The sequence below is a fragment of the Schistocerca gregaria genome, chromosome 9 (assembly GCF_023897955.1).
Source record: "Schistocerca gregaria isolate iqSchGreg1 chromosome 9, iqSchGreg1.2, whole genome shotgun sequence".
Lineage (NCBI taxonomy): Eukaryota > Metazoa > Arthropoda > Insecta > Orthoptera > Acrididae > Schistocerca > Schistocerca gregaria.
This window is the reverse complement of record NC_064928.1, coordinates 200,464,003-200,483,626: the sequence shown is the minus strand read 5'-3', so window position 1 is coordinate 200,483,626 and position 19,624 is coordinate 200,464,003. Positions and strand designations below refer to the sequence as shown.

Genomic DNA, 19,624 nt, shown 5'->3' with positions numbered 1-19,624 from the left:
CAATTTGTACAGAAACCAGATGGCAGTCATAAGAGTCGAGGGACATGAAAGGGAAGCAGTGGTTGGGAAGGGAGTAAGACAGGGTTGTAGCCTCTCCCCAATGTTATTCAATCTGTATATTGTGCAAGCAGTAAAGGAAACAAAAGAAAAATTCGGAGTAGGTATTAAAATCCATGGCGAAGAAATAAAAACTTTGAGGTTCGCCCATGACATTGTAATTCTGTCAGAGACGGCAAAGGACTTGGAAGAGCAGTTGAATGGAATGGACGGTGTCTTGAAAGGAGGGTATAAGATGAACATCAACAAAAGCAAAACGAGAATAATGGAATGTAGTCGAATTAAGTCTGGTGATGCTGAGGGAATTAGATTAGGAAATGAGACACTTAAAGTAGTAAATGAGTTTTGCTATTTGGGGAGCAAAATAACTGATGATGGTCGAAGTAGAGAGGATATAAAATGTAGACTGGCAATGGCAAGGAAAGCGTTTCTGAAGAAGAGAAGTTTGTTAATATCGAGTATAGATTTAAGGGTCAGAAAGTCATTTCTGAAAGTATTTGTATGGACTGTAGCCATGTATGGAAGTGAAACATGGACGATAAATAGTTTGGACAAGAAGAGAATACAAGCTTTCGAAATGTGGTGCTACAGAAGAATGCTGAAGATTAGATGGGTAGATCACATAACTAATGAGGAAGTATTGATTAGGATTGGGGAGAAGAGACGTTTGTGGCACAACTTGGCCAGAAGAAGGGATCGGTTGGTAGGACATGTTCTGAGGCATCATGGGATCACCAATTTAGTATTGGAGGGCAGTGTGGAGGGTAAAAATCGTAGAGGGAGACCAAGAGATGGATACACTAAACAGATTCAGAAGGATGTAGGTTGCAGTAGGTACTGGGAGATGAAGACGCTTGCACAGGATAGAGTAGCATGGAGAGCTGCATCAAACCAGTCTCAGAACTGAAGACAACAACAACAAGACGGTTCACAAGGAAAAATTATCAATATATCGTAGCACACAAAATTGCTTAAGCGACCAGAAAATTTATGAATGAGGTACACAAACTTACCCAATCGTCCAGTAAAATATTTGTTTTCAATTCCGACCAATTGGGGTCTGAAGAGGAAATACATATGGAAGGAACCATGGAAATTAGAGGTACCAAGGGAGTTGTATCAAGATCAACCGATATCAAGGGCTTAATGCATTCGTATACAATTATACCGACTGTTAATCTGGATGGTAAACTGGGTGGGAAGTTATTTATTGTACCGCAAGAGATTGGAGGTGCTCCGCCTCCTTCGATTCTTTCCCGTGTGCATGACCTTGCAAATGCAGTAGGGTGTATTTACGTGACAGCAAGAAAGGGTGGGAAAATGGGCATAAGAGAACTACAACTAAGGTATGAAAACTGCTTTGATCAATAGCTGGTCAAAATAATTTGCTTTTGCTCGATTCCTCGTCTGCGTATAAAAATCATACTTCTCTAGAGCAAACTATCCCTCCTGGAAAGCGTGTAACATTGCAGTCCATACCACATGGAACTACTGGACAAATTAAGCTTCTTGATGCTTGTTTTTTTCTGTGCCTATAAAACGTATTATTGCACTGTCTGCTGTTGCGCTTTACAGGGCAGTCAGTTTCACGATAAGCTCCAGGACAGACTTTTTCGCATTTGGTTGCATGCCATCACATTCTATCACTTCTCATCACCCCGATACATCACAATGATACTATATGCATTCTTTATGACTGGATACGTAGCTGAACGCTCTGCACGGTTTGTAACTTCCAACGAGTTCACCTTCGGTCGTGGTGGTGCGAATCTTTGTGATCACTGCAGCGCGCCATTTTACGTTCAGTGTCAGTTGGGCAAGCCAATGGTTCGTGCCGAACAGTTCTTGAATATCGACAATGTCCGTTTTGTAAAGTGCGATACATGCACAGCTTATAAGGTTCATCTCCTCCCGGACACTTATTTTCTGTCGCTCTCCTGACGCACATGGTGATTCATTAGCAGCTATTATATTACCTGTCATAATTTTTCACATAATACACTACTGCCCATTTAAATTGCTACACCAAGAAGAATGCAGATGATAGAAGGGTATTCATTGGACAAATATATTATACTAGAACTGACATGTGATTACAGTTTCACGCAATTTGGGTACATAGATCCTGAGAAATCCGTACCCAGAACAACCACCTCAGGCCGTAATAACGGCCTTGACACGCCTGGACATTGAGCCGAACAGAGCTTGGATGGCGTGTACAGGTACAGCTGCCCATGCAGCTTCAACACGATACCACAGTTCATCAAGAGTAGTAATTGGCGTATTGTGTCGAGACAGTTGCTCGGCCACCATTGGCCAGACTTTTACAATTGGTGAGATATCTGAAGAATATGCTGGCCTGGGCACCAGTCGAACATTTTCTGTATCCAGGAAGTTCCGTACAGGACCTGCAACATGCGGTCGTGCATTATCCTGCAGAAATGTAGGGTAGCGCCACGGGTCGTACCACATCTGAAATGTAACGTCCACTGTTCAAAGTGCCGTCAATGCGAACAAGTGGTGACCGAGACGTGCAACCAATGGCACCCCATACCATAACGCCGGGTACCGCCAGTATGGCGATGACGAATACACGCTTCCAATGTGCGTTCACCGCGATGTCGCCAAACACGGATGCGACCATCATGATGCTGTAAACAGAACCTGGATTCATCCGAAAAAATGACGTTTTGCCATTCGTGCACCCATGTTCGTCGTTGAGTACATCATCACAAGCGCTCCTGTCTGTGATGCAGCGTCGAGGGTAACCGCACGCACGGTCTCCGGTCTGATAGTCCATGCTGCCGCAAACGTCGTCGAACTGTTCGTGCAGATGTTGTCTTGCAAACGTCCCCATCTGTAGAGTCAGGGATCGAGACGTCGGCTGCACGATCCGTTACAGCCATGTTTATAAGATGCCTGTCATCTCGACTGCTACTGATACGAGGCCGTTGGGATCCAGCATTGCGTTCCGTATTACCCTCTTGAACCCACCGATTCCATATTCTGCTATTAGTCATTGGATCTCGACCAACGCGAGCAGCAATGTCGCGATACGATAAACCGCAATCGCGAAAGGCTATAAACGGACCTTTCTCAAAGTCGGAAACGTGATGGTGCACATTACTCCTCCTTACACGAGGCATCACAACAACGTTTCACCAGGCAATGCCAGTCAACTGCTGTTTGTTTATGAGAAATCTGTTGGAAACTTCCCTCATGTCAGCACGCTGTAGGTGTCGTCACCGGCGCCAACCTTGTGTAAATGCTCTGAAAAGCTAATCATTTGCATATCACCGCATCTTCTTCCTGTCAAATTTCGCGTCTGCATCACGTCATCTTCGTGATGTAGCAATTTTAATGGCCAGTAGTGTATATCTATGATACCGTTTATCTTTCAACCACAAATTAATTAGTATTGTGGGCGTATACTGATGTCCCCAAGGACATCCACATCGGCAGTATTTCGATCCGCGACGTAATTACTGCAGAGTATGTCCGTATCCGCGCAGACCTCTGATTGTAGCAGAGACCTCAACTGTGGCTCTGATCTGAGAACCAGGCCCAACCCAGATCTCTCGTTTCCCAGAGCCTGGTCGGGTGACGTCAACTCGTGAAGAAATCAGCGGCTGGAGAACCGGTTTCCGGGCAAGGTGACCTCGCCGTGGACGAACCGTGGCGCGCTTCGGTCATGTTCGCCGACAGCCAAATGCCGATGCGCCGTTTGCCGCGAATTCCGTCACGAGCGGCGCAGGTAAGCCACGAGTCACGTGTTGTCCGTAAGCAAGGAGAGAAGCGGCTCTCCATGTCCTGTGGTCGCAGGTACAAAGACAAGTGCGGATAGGACACACGCTGTGAGAGTTCAGTACGAACTTAACTGTGTATACAGATAGCTCATCTCTAGGTTTTGATGAGTGACATCTTCTACGGTCCATAAGTAAAAATTATCAATATACCGTAATTTGATGAGTGAGTTTGCGAGTATCAAAATCTGCTTCATAAATGGTTGTATTATTTGATTGCAACGAGTTAGACGCTTAAATCTGTTATACCGCAAAGGGACCATAGTATGCATACACTATAAAAATGGATATGGACATATGTGTGTGTGTGTGTGTGTGTGTGTGTGTGTGTGGGTTGGTGTTTGTGTGTGTGTGTGTGTGTGTGTGTGTGTGTGTGTGTGTGTGTGTGTGTGTGTGGGTGTGTGGGTGTGTGTTTGTGTGGGTGTTTGTGTTAATCGTTGGGTGTTTGTGTGGGTGGGTGCTGGTGTGTGTGTGTGTGTGTGTGTGTGTGTGTGTGTGTGTGTGTGTGTGTGTTTTCCACATCCCCATCTCCTCCTAAACCACTTGATCAATTCCACCCAAACTTGGTACACACATACCTTACTGCCAAGCAATAATCGCTGTGGCAGTAAGAATCACCTATGTATCAGAGGGGTGGGGTGGAAAGGCAGCGTAGCCTGTGAGGCGTGAATTCCTAGACTTTGTTTAGTCAGTATTTGAGAATGACAGCACTTAGCGCCTTGCAACAAACTTTACACGCAATTTCAAACCTTAACGAAACTTCTTCTCGCTGACAACCTCCAAAAAATAATGAAAGGAACAATGTTTCTCGCTTATTATTTTTCCGCTGCTCAGGCTGTATAAGTGCCGCTTGAGACATGACGTTTAATATGTTACTTCATTTTAATTGAATTAACTGTGGGTGCTTGATGAAACATTGTAAATTAACTAAACAAACACTGTTTTTAGCCTTGTTTCACAATTTAGTATCCAGTGTGTGCGGTTATAAAACTTCCTGGCAGATTAAAACTGTTTCCCAGAGCGAGACTCGAAATCGGAACATCTGCCTTTCGCGGGCAAGTGCTCTACCATCTGAGCTACCCAAGCACGTCTCACGCCCCGTTTCATTTTCAAGTACATTACTGATTCCCAAAGATGATAATGAACAGATAAACATGATGACCAGGCAAAGATAATCATCTCAACTTCTTAAGATATCGATCCATAGCTTAATGTCAAATTGAAGAGAAAGGTCGCGCGTTCGAATTCTGCCTCGGGCATGGATGTGTGTGATGTCCGTAGGTTAGTTAGGTTTAAGTAGTTCTAAGTTCTAGGGGACTGATGACCTCAGAAGTTAAGTCCCATAGTGCGCAGAGCCATTTTTTTTATTTTCCCCTGGCAGTAAGTCGTTAGAGTAATAAAACGCAATAAATTCAAACTATCGTCGTGTTTTAATTTATTGTATTTTATTACTATAACAACTTAACAACCTGAGAAGCCCGCTACAGACTTTCGCGACTGTATTTTTCTTTTTACTTTACATAGTACAATTATATCATTGCAGAATGTGTGTGTGTGTACGCCTACAGTAGCGACGTCTGGTGATATTGTGACATAAACATTTTGTGGCCAGGGTTCGGCAGTTTGTTTTGAACAACAGCGCAGTTAACAAGATGACTGTAGTGTAAACCATATTTTGTATACGTCTGGCGATGCAGGAGCTAATTTTGTGTTTATCAGTGGACGATGCTACTATGGCTCCATTATATTAGAACGTGTTTTTAAAACAGGTATGCCTCGTCATACTTAAAGCGCATAATTTCCACATGTATGATAGTAATTTTTTTCATCATGGCCTATTCTATTGTTTTAAGTTTTAGACAACCCACTAGTCGCATTTGTATTATGTTCTGCTGCAGATCTGAAGATGGTCATAGCTGACAAACTGGCAACCTGAGGACCTAACAAGTTTGAGAGCATAGACGTGAAATAAAAGAGTATTATACATACTTCCAGGACAATGACTAACTTGAATCTTACATGATTTTCAGTTTTTGTTTGTGTTCCTGTCAACTTTTCTATGCACTATTTTTTCCTGTTTTCTTCCTTTTTCCTGCTTCCAATTTCAAGTTCATAATTTTGTTTCTCAATTCGTCTCTTTCATTTATCATTTCAATATTGATCCCTGCTTGTTTTACGTCTTCTATTTCTTGGAACCAACTGGTTTTTTCGACTGAAATGTTTATTACATCAAAAATCCTCTTTGTGAGTCTGTTGTTGTTCATTCTACATATGTGTCCATAGATTGTTAGACGGCGTTTTGTGACCATGTCTGTAAGCCTATCTGCATGTTTATATCATTCTTTGGTTTGTCTCTTGATCCATATACGATCTCTGTGTACTGCTTCAAAAATTTTTCTGAGGATTTTACATTCTACTATTTTCTGCCTCTGTGATGCCTGATGCTCCAATCTGATGCGTAGAGTGCTTCTGCTAGTACAACTGTCCTGTAGTGTCTGAGTTTAGCCTGTCCTGAAATATTTCTTTTATTGTAGTGCGTCCATGTCAGTTTGCATGCTTCCTGGAGTTTTTCTTTTCTTTGAATGTTAGATGCCTTGCTTGATCCTTCTATTTGTATACTGTATATCCACAAGATATTTGAATTTTTCCTGTCTGTTCACCTTTCCGTGTAGTTGTAGTTGTTTTTTCTTTCCATGTACTGCGTCTTTTCATACGATATCTACAGACCTGTTTTCGCAGAGACTTCATGTTAAGTATTCCAGTGCTTCTTGTCAACTGTTGTTGAGTACTGCCCGGTCATCTGCAAGTATGTACCAAGCATTTTATGATCGTCTTGTTTGCATACGTTCTTCCTGACTGAATTCTTTTTACTTTTCCTTCTCATTGTTTGATAATGTTGTACAAGACAACGCTGAATAAAGGCTGTGCGAGACCATCTCGTTGTCTGGCACCTGTATGTATCTCGAATGGGTCTGTAAGTGTCTGTTGTATGAGTGTCCTAGTTTTACTGTCCATTACATATTATTCTAATCTAGCAAAGAGAATCTGCCTGCCTATGGTGTCTTAGGCCTTCGTTAAGTCCACCAATATGACTACAGTGTTGTTCGTCTGTCTGCTCTTCAGGAGCGTCCACAGGTTCCAGATTTGTTCAATACAGAACCTTGTTTTCTGAAGCGTCCTTGGACTTTTTCTATCTTTGTATCAGCTTGTGGTTCTGGTCTGTTGAGTAATGCCTTGCTGAGAATGTTGTAGGTGACCGGCAATAGTGAGATCCCTCTGTAGTTATTAGGGTCTGACTTTTCGCCCTTTTTGTGCAGTGGGTGAATCAACGCACTTTTTCAGTCCTGTGGACTTTTCTCTGTGCTCCATATTTCTGTAACTATTTCATAGATTTTCTTAGTGATTGTTTATCTTTTGCGTCTCCAGACTCGGAGACAATGCCGTCTTCCCTTGGGGCTCTACTGTCGTTTTATAAGATCTTCTATCTCTGCTATTGAAGGCGGCTTTGATTATGGCTTTGGTAAATTAATGTTTCTGTAGGCGTCTCGAAGTTGAGGAGTTTATCAAAATAGTTTAAGATTTTTGCAGTTTTCTTTAATATTTTTTTTTTTTCCATAGGTCTGTCCGTTCTTTTGAAGCAAGAATTTGGAGGCTGATAACCCTTCATATTTTCCCGGAAAACCCTGTAGAAATTTCTCGTGTTACTTCTCTTGAAGTCTTCCTAGATTACATTTAGTCTATTTATGTCGTGCGTCCTTTTCACTCTTCCAACACCTTTCGAGGATTGCTTCTGAACTTTATGGAAATCTTGCGATGTCTCTTTTGCTCTGTTGCTGCTAAACTTCTTCCAGGCCTGGATTCTAAGTTCACTGCATATAATATACACTCCTGGAAATGGAAAAAAGAACACATTGACACCGGTGTGTCAGACCCACCATACTTGCTCCGGACACTGCGAGAGGGCTGTACAAGCAATGATCACACGCACGGCACAGCGGACACACCAGGAACCGCGGTGTTGGCCGTCGAATGGCGCTACCTGCGCAGCATTTGTGCACCGCCGCCGTCAGTGTCAGCCAGTTTGCCGTGGCATACGGAGCTCCATCGCAGTCTTTAACACTGGTAGCATGCCGCGACAGCGTGGACGTGAACCGTATGTGCAGTTGACGGACCTTGAGCGAGGGCGTATAGTGGGCATGCGGGAGGCCGGGTGGACGTACCGCCGAATTGCTCAACACGTGGGGCGTGAGGTCTCCACAGTACATCGATGTTGTCGCCAGTGGTCGGCGGAAGGTGCACGTGCCCGTCGACCTGGGACCGGACCGCAGCGACGCACGGATGCACGCCAAGACCGTAGGATCCTATGCAGTGCCGCAGGGGACCGCACCGCCACTTCCCAGCAAATTAGGGACACTGTTGCTCCTGGGGTATCGGCGAGGACCATTCGCAACCGTCTCCATGAAGCTGGGCTACGGTCCCGCACACCGTTACGCCGTCTTCCACTCACGCCCCAACATCGTGCAGCCCGCCTCCAGTGGTGTTGCGACAGGCGTGAATGGAGGGACGAATGGAGACGTGTCGTCTTCAGCGATGAGAGTCGCTTCTGCCTTGGTGCCAATGATGGTCGTATGCGTGTTTGGCGCCGTGCAGGTGAGCGCCACAATCAGGACTGCATACGACCGAGGCACACAGGGCCAACATCCGGCATCATGGTGTGGGGAGCGCCACAATCAGGACTGCATACGACCGAGGCACACAGGGCCAACACCCGGCATCATGGTGTGGGGAGCGATCTCCTACACTGGCCGTACACCTCTGGTGATCGTCGAGGGGACACTGAATAGTGCACGGTACATCCAAACCGTCATCGAACCCATCGTTCTACCATTCCTAGACCGGCAAGGGAACTTGCTGTTCCAACAGGACAATGCACGTCCGCATGTATCCCGTGCCACCCAACGTGCTCTAGAAGGTGTAAGTCAACTACCCTGGCCAGCACGATCTCCGGATCTGTCCCCCATTGAGCATGTTTGGGACTGGATGAAGCGTCGTCTCGCGCGGTCTGCACGTCCAGCACGAACGCTGGTCCAACTGAGGCGCCAGGTGGAAATGGCATGGCAAGCCGTTCCACAGGACTACATCCAGCATCTCTACGATCGTCTCCATGGGAGAATAGCAGCCTGCATTGCTGCGAAAGGTGGATATACACTGTACTAGTGTTGCCTGTGTCTATGTGCCTGTGGTTCTGTCAGTGTGATCATGTGATGTATCTGATCCCAGGAATGTGTCAATAAAGTTTCCCCTTCCTGGGACAATGAATTCACGGTGTTCTTATTTCAATTTCCAGGAGTGTAGTATATACGACGGTTGGAACTTAAACAGCGGCAACTATTTATTCACAACCGATACAAAATAGTTACATGTTTGCACCTGTTACTGTCCTTCAGAGTAGTCGCCAGCGTTGTGTAGAACCAGTTGCCAGCGATGTGGAAGGCGTAGTATCCTATTAGCACAGGTGTTCTGTTGATTGTGCGAATGGAGCGGTCTATTGCCTGTCGAATCTCTGGAACAGTTCTGAAGCGAATGCCACGAAGTGGTTCCTTCATCTTCTGAATCATATCAAAGTCACAAGGACTAAAGTCGTATTACTGTTCGTTTTTGGAGCATCACCTGCGATCTGCTTCGCGAAATATGAGGCGACTCTTTCTGCGCAACCCACCCATCATTTTGCACGACAATGCGCGGGCGCATACGGTGCAAGCTTTGGCTGCTCTGTTCGGTCGATGGGACTGGGAAGTACTGTACCATCCACCATACTTCCCGTGCTTAAGCCATTGTGACTTTGATTTGATTCCGAAGATGTAGGAACCACTTCGTGGCATTCGCTTCAGAACTGTTCCAGAGATTCGGCAAGCAGTAGACCGCTCCATTCGTACCATAAACAGGACAAACTTTGCTTACGGTATACGACGCCTTCCACATCGCTGGCAACGTGTTCTACACAACGCTGGTGACTACTTTGAAGGACGGTAACAGGTGCAAACATGTAACTCTTTTGTATCGGTTGTGAATTTGTGAATAAATAGCTGCCACTATTTAAGTATGTCGATGAGAACCGTCTGAAGGACAAGGACCTTTAGGTAGACCGAAAATAAGATGGAGAGACGTGGTCAAGGATCTTCAGGTAGTGGGAGAAAGGAAAGAAGACCCTGAGGATAGAACGCTGTGGAGGAGGTTACATAATGAGCCCAAAAGCCCGCAGTTGTTTGTGGGGCCAGGAGAGCACGTAAGTACAATATTTTTATAAATTAGCTGTGGCAGTAGCTTTGAGATACGAAATAGTGCAGGCAGCAGAGGAATGAATAGGCAAAATGACAAGGCCCAGCAGATATCCTTGGATTATGCACGAGATCTACAAATGTGTGCTGAAAAGTAACGCCTCCGAATTTTTATGTGAAAATCATTAAAGCTGCTTAAGTAGAACAAACATTATTAAGCGTCACCTTTATTCTTTATGGCAACGGCCTTGCCGCAGTGGATACACCGGTTCCCGTGAGATCACCGAAGTTAAGCGCTGTCGGGCGTGGCCGGCACTTGGATGGGCGTCCATCCAGCCGCCATGCGCTGTTGCCATTTTTCGGGGAGCACTCAGCCTCGTGATGCCAAGTGAGGAGCTACTCGACCGAATAGTAGCGGCTCCGGTCAAAGAAAACCATCATACCGACCGAGAGAGCGGTGTGCTGACCACGTGCTCCTCCTATCCGCATCCTCAATTGAGGATGACATGGCGGTCGGATGGTCCCGATGGGCCACTTGTGGCCTGAAGACGGAGTGCTGTGCTGTGTGCTGCTGTGTTTATTCTGTATGTCTACATACTTGTTCCTCAACATAACCACCTTGGTGATGAACATGTTTCTCCCAACAAGAGACCAGTTTCTGGATACAGTCGTTGTAGAATGGTTGAATTCATCGACAGGGCCACAGCTTCATCTTTCCTTGAACTGCTTCATTAGTATCAAAGTGAAGATCTCGAAGGAGTTCTTCAAGTCTTGGAAACAAATGAAAATCGGGTTGCGTCCACGTCAGCACTATATTGAGGATGATCGATGACAGTTAACCCCGAGGTGTTGGACTGTTGCATATGCCACAGCACTCGTATGTGATACACCATTGTAACGCTTAAGGACAGTTGCACCACGAATGGACCAACTCCTCGAATCTGTGCTTTCATTTTTATGAGGTGTCTTCATTTCAGGCTTATCAATGAAATTCCACCGAGGCCCACAAGAAAGACAGGCAGCGCATACTTCACAGCACATGACACTGCAGGTCATACGAGTGCCAGCACCTCTCCAGTGGGAAAAAAATGGTTCAAATGGCTCTGAGCACTATGGGACTTAACTTCTGAGGTCATCAGTCCCCTAGAACTTAGAACTACTTAAACCTAACTAACCTAAGGACATCACACAAATCCATGCCCGAGGCAGGATTCGAACCTGGGACTGTAGCGGTCTCGCGGTTCCAGACTGTAGCGCCTAGAACCAATCGGCCACCCCGGTCGGCTCCAGTGCGAAGTGAATAGCTATTTCAGACAAGTTTAAAATTACTAACTGTGCATTTAAATGAATGCAAACTGTAGATAGCGCAAGACACAGTGAAGATCTTTAGTGGGTATTATTTTGTCGTAAACTGCAGCAGCCAGCCACTTTTCACAGCGCTGTTTATTTATAGTGAGTAGCGTTTCAATGACGTATTGACTTCCAGTGAGCCTTGCATGGAGCCGAGAATTCGCCAAGTACGCCGGTAAGGCGACTAGTGTGACGTCACAAGTTCGTTGCGGGGTCTACCATTCTCATAGGCTCCGAAAATTCCAAGCTATGACGTCACCAAATCCTTGTCCACGTACATTGTCACGTCCCGCGAGACGACAGTTTAAGCGTGAATCACCCACAATGGAAGCCACGTGTGGTGTTCTTTACACTGAGAAACACGTCCCGTGTGGAGACGGCACAAACACGTGGGAAGTAACGTTCACATTAGCTTTGCAGCATATAAGAGAGAGAGAGAGAGAGAGAGAGAGAGAGAGAGAGAGAGACGGACTGACCTTTGAAGTGTTTGGGACAGCAGACGAACTCCACGCCCGAGAACAGCGAGATGCCGCAGGGTAGCAGCATGGCGAACGACCGCAGCGCCAGACCGCGCTCGCGGCAAGAATCCGCAGCTGTGGCGTTCCATCGGTCGAACTGCCAGCACTTGGTCTGGTTGTGGATGTGGTCGAACAGGCAGTTCTCCGGCACCAGCAGCGCATCGCTCTGGAACGGGCCTTCTGCAACAAAACAAAACACATCGAGTCAGCATACTGAAACTGGGTCCACATGGTAATCAAACACATGAATGTCTGTCAACCATCACATTCACTCACCAAATTTTACGAGTATTCAATAACATCGGTTGGTATCTAAGAAATCTCACTGTGTGAGTCACAATATTCTCCTAGATCAACTAAGGTTTGATGGGATTGATAGTACAGCCAACTAATGGATGATGTCAGATCTACCCAAAACAATGCAGAACGTTGTATCAATAGTTCAACCAAAGTAAGTGGGGGAAATGCTCTTCAATGGGGCGAAATCGCTTATGGGCGTTCCACAAGGCGCATTGTTAGCTCCATTATTGTTTATCGTATATAGTGCTGGAAAAAAAAGAATGCCACGCCATTTAAGGACTGTGTGCAGTGGCACCAGAGTATGATCGTGAATACCGCCGCGTTGTACTGTTAGTGCATCATCTATCACGGCCATCGGCTATCTGACTGTACTCAGGAGGCCGGTCTCTATATCCTCTGCCTTGACTGTGTTGAGTTTAGAGCCGAACGGTGTTGGCAACATTCGTTTCAGGGTACAATCATGCTCCGCAACGAGTTCATACTCGTGTCGCTCCGTTTCAACCATGTGAATGGGGTCGCATTGTGTGTCTTCAGGAAGCTGGATGGACGTATGGACGGATTGCTGCACATGTTGGATACAGTGCATCATTAGTGTGTTGCGGCTTTGAAGAGAGGTCTGTGAAACTTCCCCCGAACCTGTTGACCAGGTTCCAGACGTCTGCGTAGTACAGACACACGTCGAGATCGACATATTGTGCGAGTAGTGACGTCTGACCAAACGTCATCCATCCGGACACGTGTTGCACACTCTGTGTTATAAGAGGCCACTGGGAAACGTCTGTCTGCATCAGGATTAAGACCACGTGTGCCTCTGGCTAGGCAGTCACTGACACCATGAAACTGCTGACCATGGCTGCTCTGGTTTCGTGAACGAATAGACTGTAGTGTGGAATGTCATTCTGTCGTCTTCGGTGAGTGATGGACGTAAACATGTATAGGGTATCCTCAGAAAGCTGCCTATTGCAGAGCATTCGCCCATGACAAGTAGGTACAATCACAGGTTTCGTGGCTTTGGAGGTCATAAGTTAAAACTCGCGGTCGTATGTTACGTTCGTGCTGGATAAAGAACCCAGTAGCCGTTACACTGCATAGGTTAGAATACCCTTGCTCCGGCCATTTCTTCCAAGTAACACTAGCTTTCACAGTGACCTGCTTCGTGGGGTGTGCGTCTCACTCAAAGCCTACCATCAGCGCTTATACAACTAAAATCGTGACTCATCTGACCAGACCACGGTTTTCCAAGTCGTCTATGATCCAACTGATACAATAGGATCACAGCCTAGAAGAGGCGATGCGGTGCTGTTAGCACGATTCAATCCCACGTCCGGCAATCTTGACTTAGGTTTTTAGTGATTTCCCTAACCCGCTCCAGGCAAATGCCGGGATGGTTCCTTTGAAAGGGCACGGCCGACTTTCTTCCTCGTCCTTCCCTAATCCGATGAGGTCGATGACCTCACTGTTTGGTCTCTTCTCCCAATACAACCCAATTCCTCTACGTCATTAAGTGAAGGCCTTCAGCCGCTGCAGTGTTCGTGGTGAGAAGTAATGCCTGAAACTGGGGATCTCGGAATATGAATTCTTTAACAATTTCCGAAATACTGTGTCTCACGCTTCTAGCTTGAACTACGTTCCGCGCCCAAAGTCTATTACTTACCGTCGTGCGACCATGATCACGTAGGAAACCTTTTCATATGAATCACCTGAGTAGAAAACTCCACCAATGCACTGCCCTTGTATACCTTGCGTATACGATACTGCCGCCATCTGAATACCTGCATATCGCTATTTTGACACTTCAGTGCACGGTAGGAGGAATTAGTTAGTTCAGCACATGACAATCGTGATTGTAATCGACGCAAGTATAAATACATCAAACAGATGAAATGGTACATTATATTCTTAAAAGTATTACTGAGTAGTTTTTTGTAACTAGTCTCACTACCAATTTTCAAAGAGATACAACAGACCCAGCACTGCACATCTAGACATACTAAATTAGTGATAAGTGTAACTCCTAGTGAGGAAATAACTGGGCCAGACACTCCAAAATTTTCGGAGTCCATATTTTTAAGAATTTAAAGAAAAAAAAACACATTTTGGAACTAATAAAACAACTTGCAGTTAGTTCAGTCACATTTGATCATCGTATCATTGCAAAGCGTGGGGAGGGACTAATAAAAAAATCGACATTTCATTTAAGAATGTCATATGTAATGATGTTGTGGGACAACCGCTCTTTAAGGAAAAAAGTCTTTGTTGTTCAAAAACGTGCTGTAAGTATAATAAGTGGTGCTCACTGACGATTATGGTGTAGATAACTGTTTAAGGATTTTGGCATTTTGACTTCTGCTTCACAATATATTTACTCCGTCATGAAGTTGGTTATAAATGATCCACTACGTTTCAAAAGAAACTATAAAGTAGAGTAATGACACAACCACAAGAAACAAACGGCATTCATGACTCCACTTTAACGTTATTTTAGGACAGAAATGACTGCACTATGCTGTCACCAAACTTTGTGATCACCGACCCTATGCAGTGATATATAATGACTGACACACAACAAAATTAAATTTGAACACAAAACCAAATAGGTTCTCCTTGACAACTCGTCCTATTCCGCAGAAAACTTCTGTTTTCGCGATTTGTAAAATATCGTGGGTATATTTCACACTCGTCTTCCTTTGTCAGTTGTGTCCCATTCTGTCCGGTACATATCAGTTCTCCACTTGTTTAATTTCCGGTTATCGCTTATATATTGTCCAGTTATTTCTTTCATTTTGTCGCGTCTTCCCCTCCCTGCCAGAAGGCAGCTACTCTGTGACGAATTTTATGAGTGTCACTCCAAAAGAAACGCACACTAATTTTTTTTTTAAATCCATCCTTTATTCTACATGTTTTAAACTTTACAGTGTGTAGATACATCCTTTAGGAACAATATTTTCATTTCTCCACATAATTTCCATCCCTCTCAACTGCCTTACGCCATCTTGGAACCAGCGCCAGTATACCCGCACGGTAAAATTCTGGACCAACCTGTTGGTGCCACTGTTTGGCAGCGTGCACAAGGGAGTCATCATCTTGAAACGTTGTTCCACGAAGAGAGTCGTTCAATTTCCCAAAAAGATGATAGTCGCATGGAGCCAGTCCAGGACTGTACGGCGGGTGTTTCAGTGTTGTCCATCCGAGTTTTGTGATCGCTTCCATGGATTTTTGGCTGACTTGTGCCCATGCATTGTTGTGCAACACCAAAACATCTTGCTTTTGCCGATGTGGTCGAACACGACTCAGTCGAGCTTGAAGTTTCTTCTGTGTCGTCACATATGCATCAGAATTTATGGTGGTTCCACTCGGCATGATGTCCACCAGGAAGAGTCCTTCGGAATCGAAAAACACCGTAGCAATAACTTTTCCAGCAGAGGGTGTGGTTTTGAATTTTTTTTTTTCTTGCGTGAATTTGTAAGATGCCACTCCATTGATTGCCTCTTCGTCTCTGATGAAAAATGATGGAGCCACGTTTCATCACCTGTCGGAATTCTTCGAAGAAATTCATCTCCACCATTCTCGTACTGTTCCAGAAGTTCGCTGCATACCGTTTTTCTTGTTTCTTTGTGGCCACTGTCAACATTCTGGGAATCCACCTGGCATAAACCTTTTTTAACGCCAATACTTTCAGTATTCTGCAAACACTTCATTCCCCTATCCCAACGTAGCGTGACAATTCGTTCACTGTGATGCACCTGCCAGCAGTCACCAATTCCTTAACTCTCTGCACATTGTCTGGAGTGTGTGCAGTACAAGGCCTGGCGCTGCGAGGACAATCCTTAATATTGCCGTGCCCGCTTTCATCACGTAACCTGCTTGCCCACCGACTAACTGTACTGCGATCGACAGCAGCATCTTCATACACCTTTTTCAACCTCTTGTGGATGTTTCCCACTGTCTCGTTTTCACAGCACAGTAATGACAGCACGTTGCTTCTGACGAACGTCAAGTGTAGCAGCCATCTTGAAGACATGCTGTGACGGCGCCACTCACGGGAACAGGTTGAAATAAGTTTGAAAACAAGCGGGGAGGATGTATCTACACACTGTAAAGCTTTCACACATGCAGAATGAAGACAGTATTTTTACAAAAATAGTGTGCATTTCTTTTGGAGTGACCCTCATATATACTGTAGGAAAAGAGGCGTGGTCAAAGTAACTCTCTGCCCCCAGCAGCTATGTGATACGGTCGTGAAAGCCTTCACTCTATGGCACTCGTTCGGTAGCACAGATGCACTGCACAGTAGCGAAAATGAACACGTGCTCATACCTGTCAAGATACGCACTTTACAGCCCACGTTTACGGGACATTCTTCCCTGTTTTGGTCCATACTAACAGATCTTATGTACGGCTGAACATGACAGTTCATTTTGTATTATTGTGAAACAGGTGAGGAAGTACCACAGATATGATGCCCAAATTGGTGTAGTAATCAGTAAAACAAAGGCGTTTTTCGTTGCGGCAGAATCTTCTCGTGAAATTTCAATAGTAAACTTTCTCCATATTTTGTTGGCGCCCACCTACACAGGGAAAAATGATCACCGTAATAAGACATTAGAAATTGGGGATTGCACGGGAAGATTTAAGTTCGTTTTTCACACGCGCTGTTCGAGAGTGGAACGGTAGAGAAATAGCTTGAAGATTGTTCGATGAACCCTCTGCTAGGCACGTGATTGTGAATTACAGAGTTAATCATGTAAATGTAGATGAATGAATCTGGAGTGCTCATTCACACAGCTGGCAATCAGCCACAACGAGAATTGGCAACAGGCCGTAATAAGTTCTCGTCCGCTTTACATCCTACGCTCTGTTCTGCCGTTGCCATTTTTACAAAAATAGTGTGCATTTCTTTTGGAGTGATCCTCGTAATTGCCCGGACAGTACAATCTGAGGAATCTGGGAAGTCGCTTTGTTTTCTTTTTTTGTGGTTGGTGGTGGTGGTAAGTCTTCTGTGTGGTTCGTGCGACCCCCCTTGATTTCGTCTCATGAGCCAACCTCTACGTATCAGTAACTCTCACCCTACGTCCTCGATTATGTATCGGATGTATTCCGGTCTCTGTCTTCCGCTACAGTCTCTATCCTCTAACGCTTCCCCTAGCTCCGTCGGAGATAGTCCCATATGTCCTGTCATCCTTTCCCTCCTTCATGTCAGTGTTTTTCAGGTGTTCGTCAGCTCGCCGATTCTGCGGGGAACCTCCTGTTCCCTTACCTCATCACTCCAGCTAACTACCAATGTCCTCCAATAGTATAACTTCCCAAACGCTTCGATTGAATTCTTTTCCGATTTTCCCCGCAGACCATGACTCAGTTTCAGACAATGCTGTGCTCCAAGGGTACCTTCTCAGAAATAACTTCAGACAGCCCGACACTAGCAAACCTTTATTTGCCTACAGTGCCAGTTTCTTTTTAACAAAAAAAAAAAAAAAAGGTAGAGTAACGGGCTACCATGTACGGAATCTGTTCAGAAAATTCCGGAACTTTGTCCGCAAATTTTTTCTACCCTTACCTTTAACTTACTGTGCACGTTCTCCAGAAATACCTTCTTTCGCAATTGATACTTCGCTCCCAATGCCGTTTCCACTTCGGCAGCAGTTTTCTTACACCTCTTGCTGGGACGCGCGAAGCGCCGCCTGCGAATTTTCTTTTATCTCGCCTGTCTTTACAAATCTTCGTCCTTTCAGCGGGGCTTCCAACTTCAGAAATAAAAAAAAAATCGGCAAGAGTCAGGTCTGGAGCGTCGGAGGATGAAGCATCAAAGTAATTTCGTGTTTTGTGCAACAGTCAAGCACCAAACAGGGATGAATGAATGCGGCACGAATACATTATGAACTAATCATTCAAAGTCAAAGAAGCTATCAGCGTGGCTTTGACATTTGTCCTGATCTGACAAACTTTTTTTGATCTTGGAGAACCTTACCCGAGCCGCTGTAAACACTGAACCTTGGCCTCAGCATCATAACCATAGACCCACGTCTCATCACTAGTATTGGTTCTCTTGGTGAAAACACCTCATCTGCGCGAACGAAACGCTCTTCACAAAAAAATGACTGAGCACTATGGAACTTCACATCTGCGGTCATCAGTCCCCTAGAACTTAGACCTATTTAAACCTAACCAACCTAAGGACAACACACACATCCATGCCCAAGGCAGGATTCGAACCTGCGACCGTAGCAGGCGCGCGGTTCCGGACTGGGCGCCTAGAACCGATCAGCCACCATGGCCGGCCGCTCTTCACAGATTGCGAGTCGAAGGACTTTTTGGTCTTGGCTCATGAGCCGTGGGACGAAGTTGGAGGCAATGGTATGCATTCCAAAATGCTGTGTTAGGATTTCATGACATGATCCAATTGACATGTTACAATCTTGTGTGCGTCCTGAACGATGGTCATCTTTAATATCCGTCAGGCCATTTTGAATGTGTGCGAAACATTCGTAACACCGAGTACGGCTTAAGCACTCATCACTGTAGGCTTTCTTCATCAACTGATGTGCCTCTGTGACTGTTTCCTTGACTTTCATGCAAAATTTAAAGCAGAAGCGTTACTCCTCTGACTGCCATCTCGAAATTCGCATACCAAGCGACACAACGATCTACTCGGTACAGCACTGAACAATAACTAAGAGACATACAACAACGAAGTTTCCCACAGTTACACATTAAGCACAGGCGTGTACAGGGATGCCATTCGAATTTCGCTCCAACACACCATTGGCGCGAAATTACGAATTTTCCGGAATTTACTGAACATACCTCGTATAGAACAGTTCTGTTTTAATCAGACCATGCAGGCCTTCGAGGCCGGTATTCACTTCGCTTAAAACTTCCGGGATGACAGACTGTGGTCTATGTGTAGAACTTTCCCCTAAAGTTTTGTCTCCTTCTGCGGGAGACAAACTCAGAGGCGAACAGCCATCAGACATCGAGGGAGCGACGAATAGGCTGGCAGTATGAAAGGCTTCAGTCATCACGTGACGCTAATACGAGTGTCAGCGTTCTCGAGAGAAAGTAGTCCATCATCGATCAGTTGGTGCAAAGTCGGCATCCATATTGGGTAAAATAATGATGTTGACTTTTCATCGACACAATGACGATCGAAAGCTTCCAGTCGAGAATGTTGGACTGCCAGTGACAGTCTCGCAGATGGCGTCAATCGATCGACTGTGGTGGCCTCCATGCAGCCCATAAATTCGGCGCTCCCTCTGGTTGTGATAGCAGCAGATTTAGAGAACCGGCATTTGAGAGGGACTACAGAACGATTCTACTGCCA

The 19,624-nt window shown here is 45.3% G+C and overlaps 1 protein-coding gene across 1 annotated transcript in view; it reads right to left on the bottom strand.

The window, feature by feature from the left end:
* LOC126292035 (amyloid-beta-like protein) overlaps window positions 1–19,624 on the bottom strand; it is a 1,795,419-nt gene that overhangs the window by 100,733 nt on the left and 1,675,062 nt on the right. Inside the window, exon 4 of the mRNA XM_049985828.1 lies at window positions 11,965–12,186. Within this exon, the coding sequence (XP_049841785.1) occupies window positions 11,965–12,186 (222 nt within the window). The remainder of the gene's footprint in view (window positions 1–11,964; window positions 12,187–19,624) is intronic.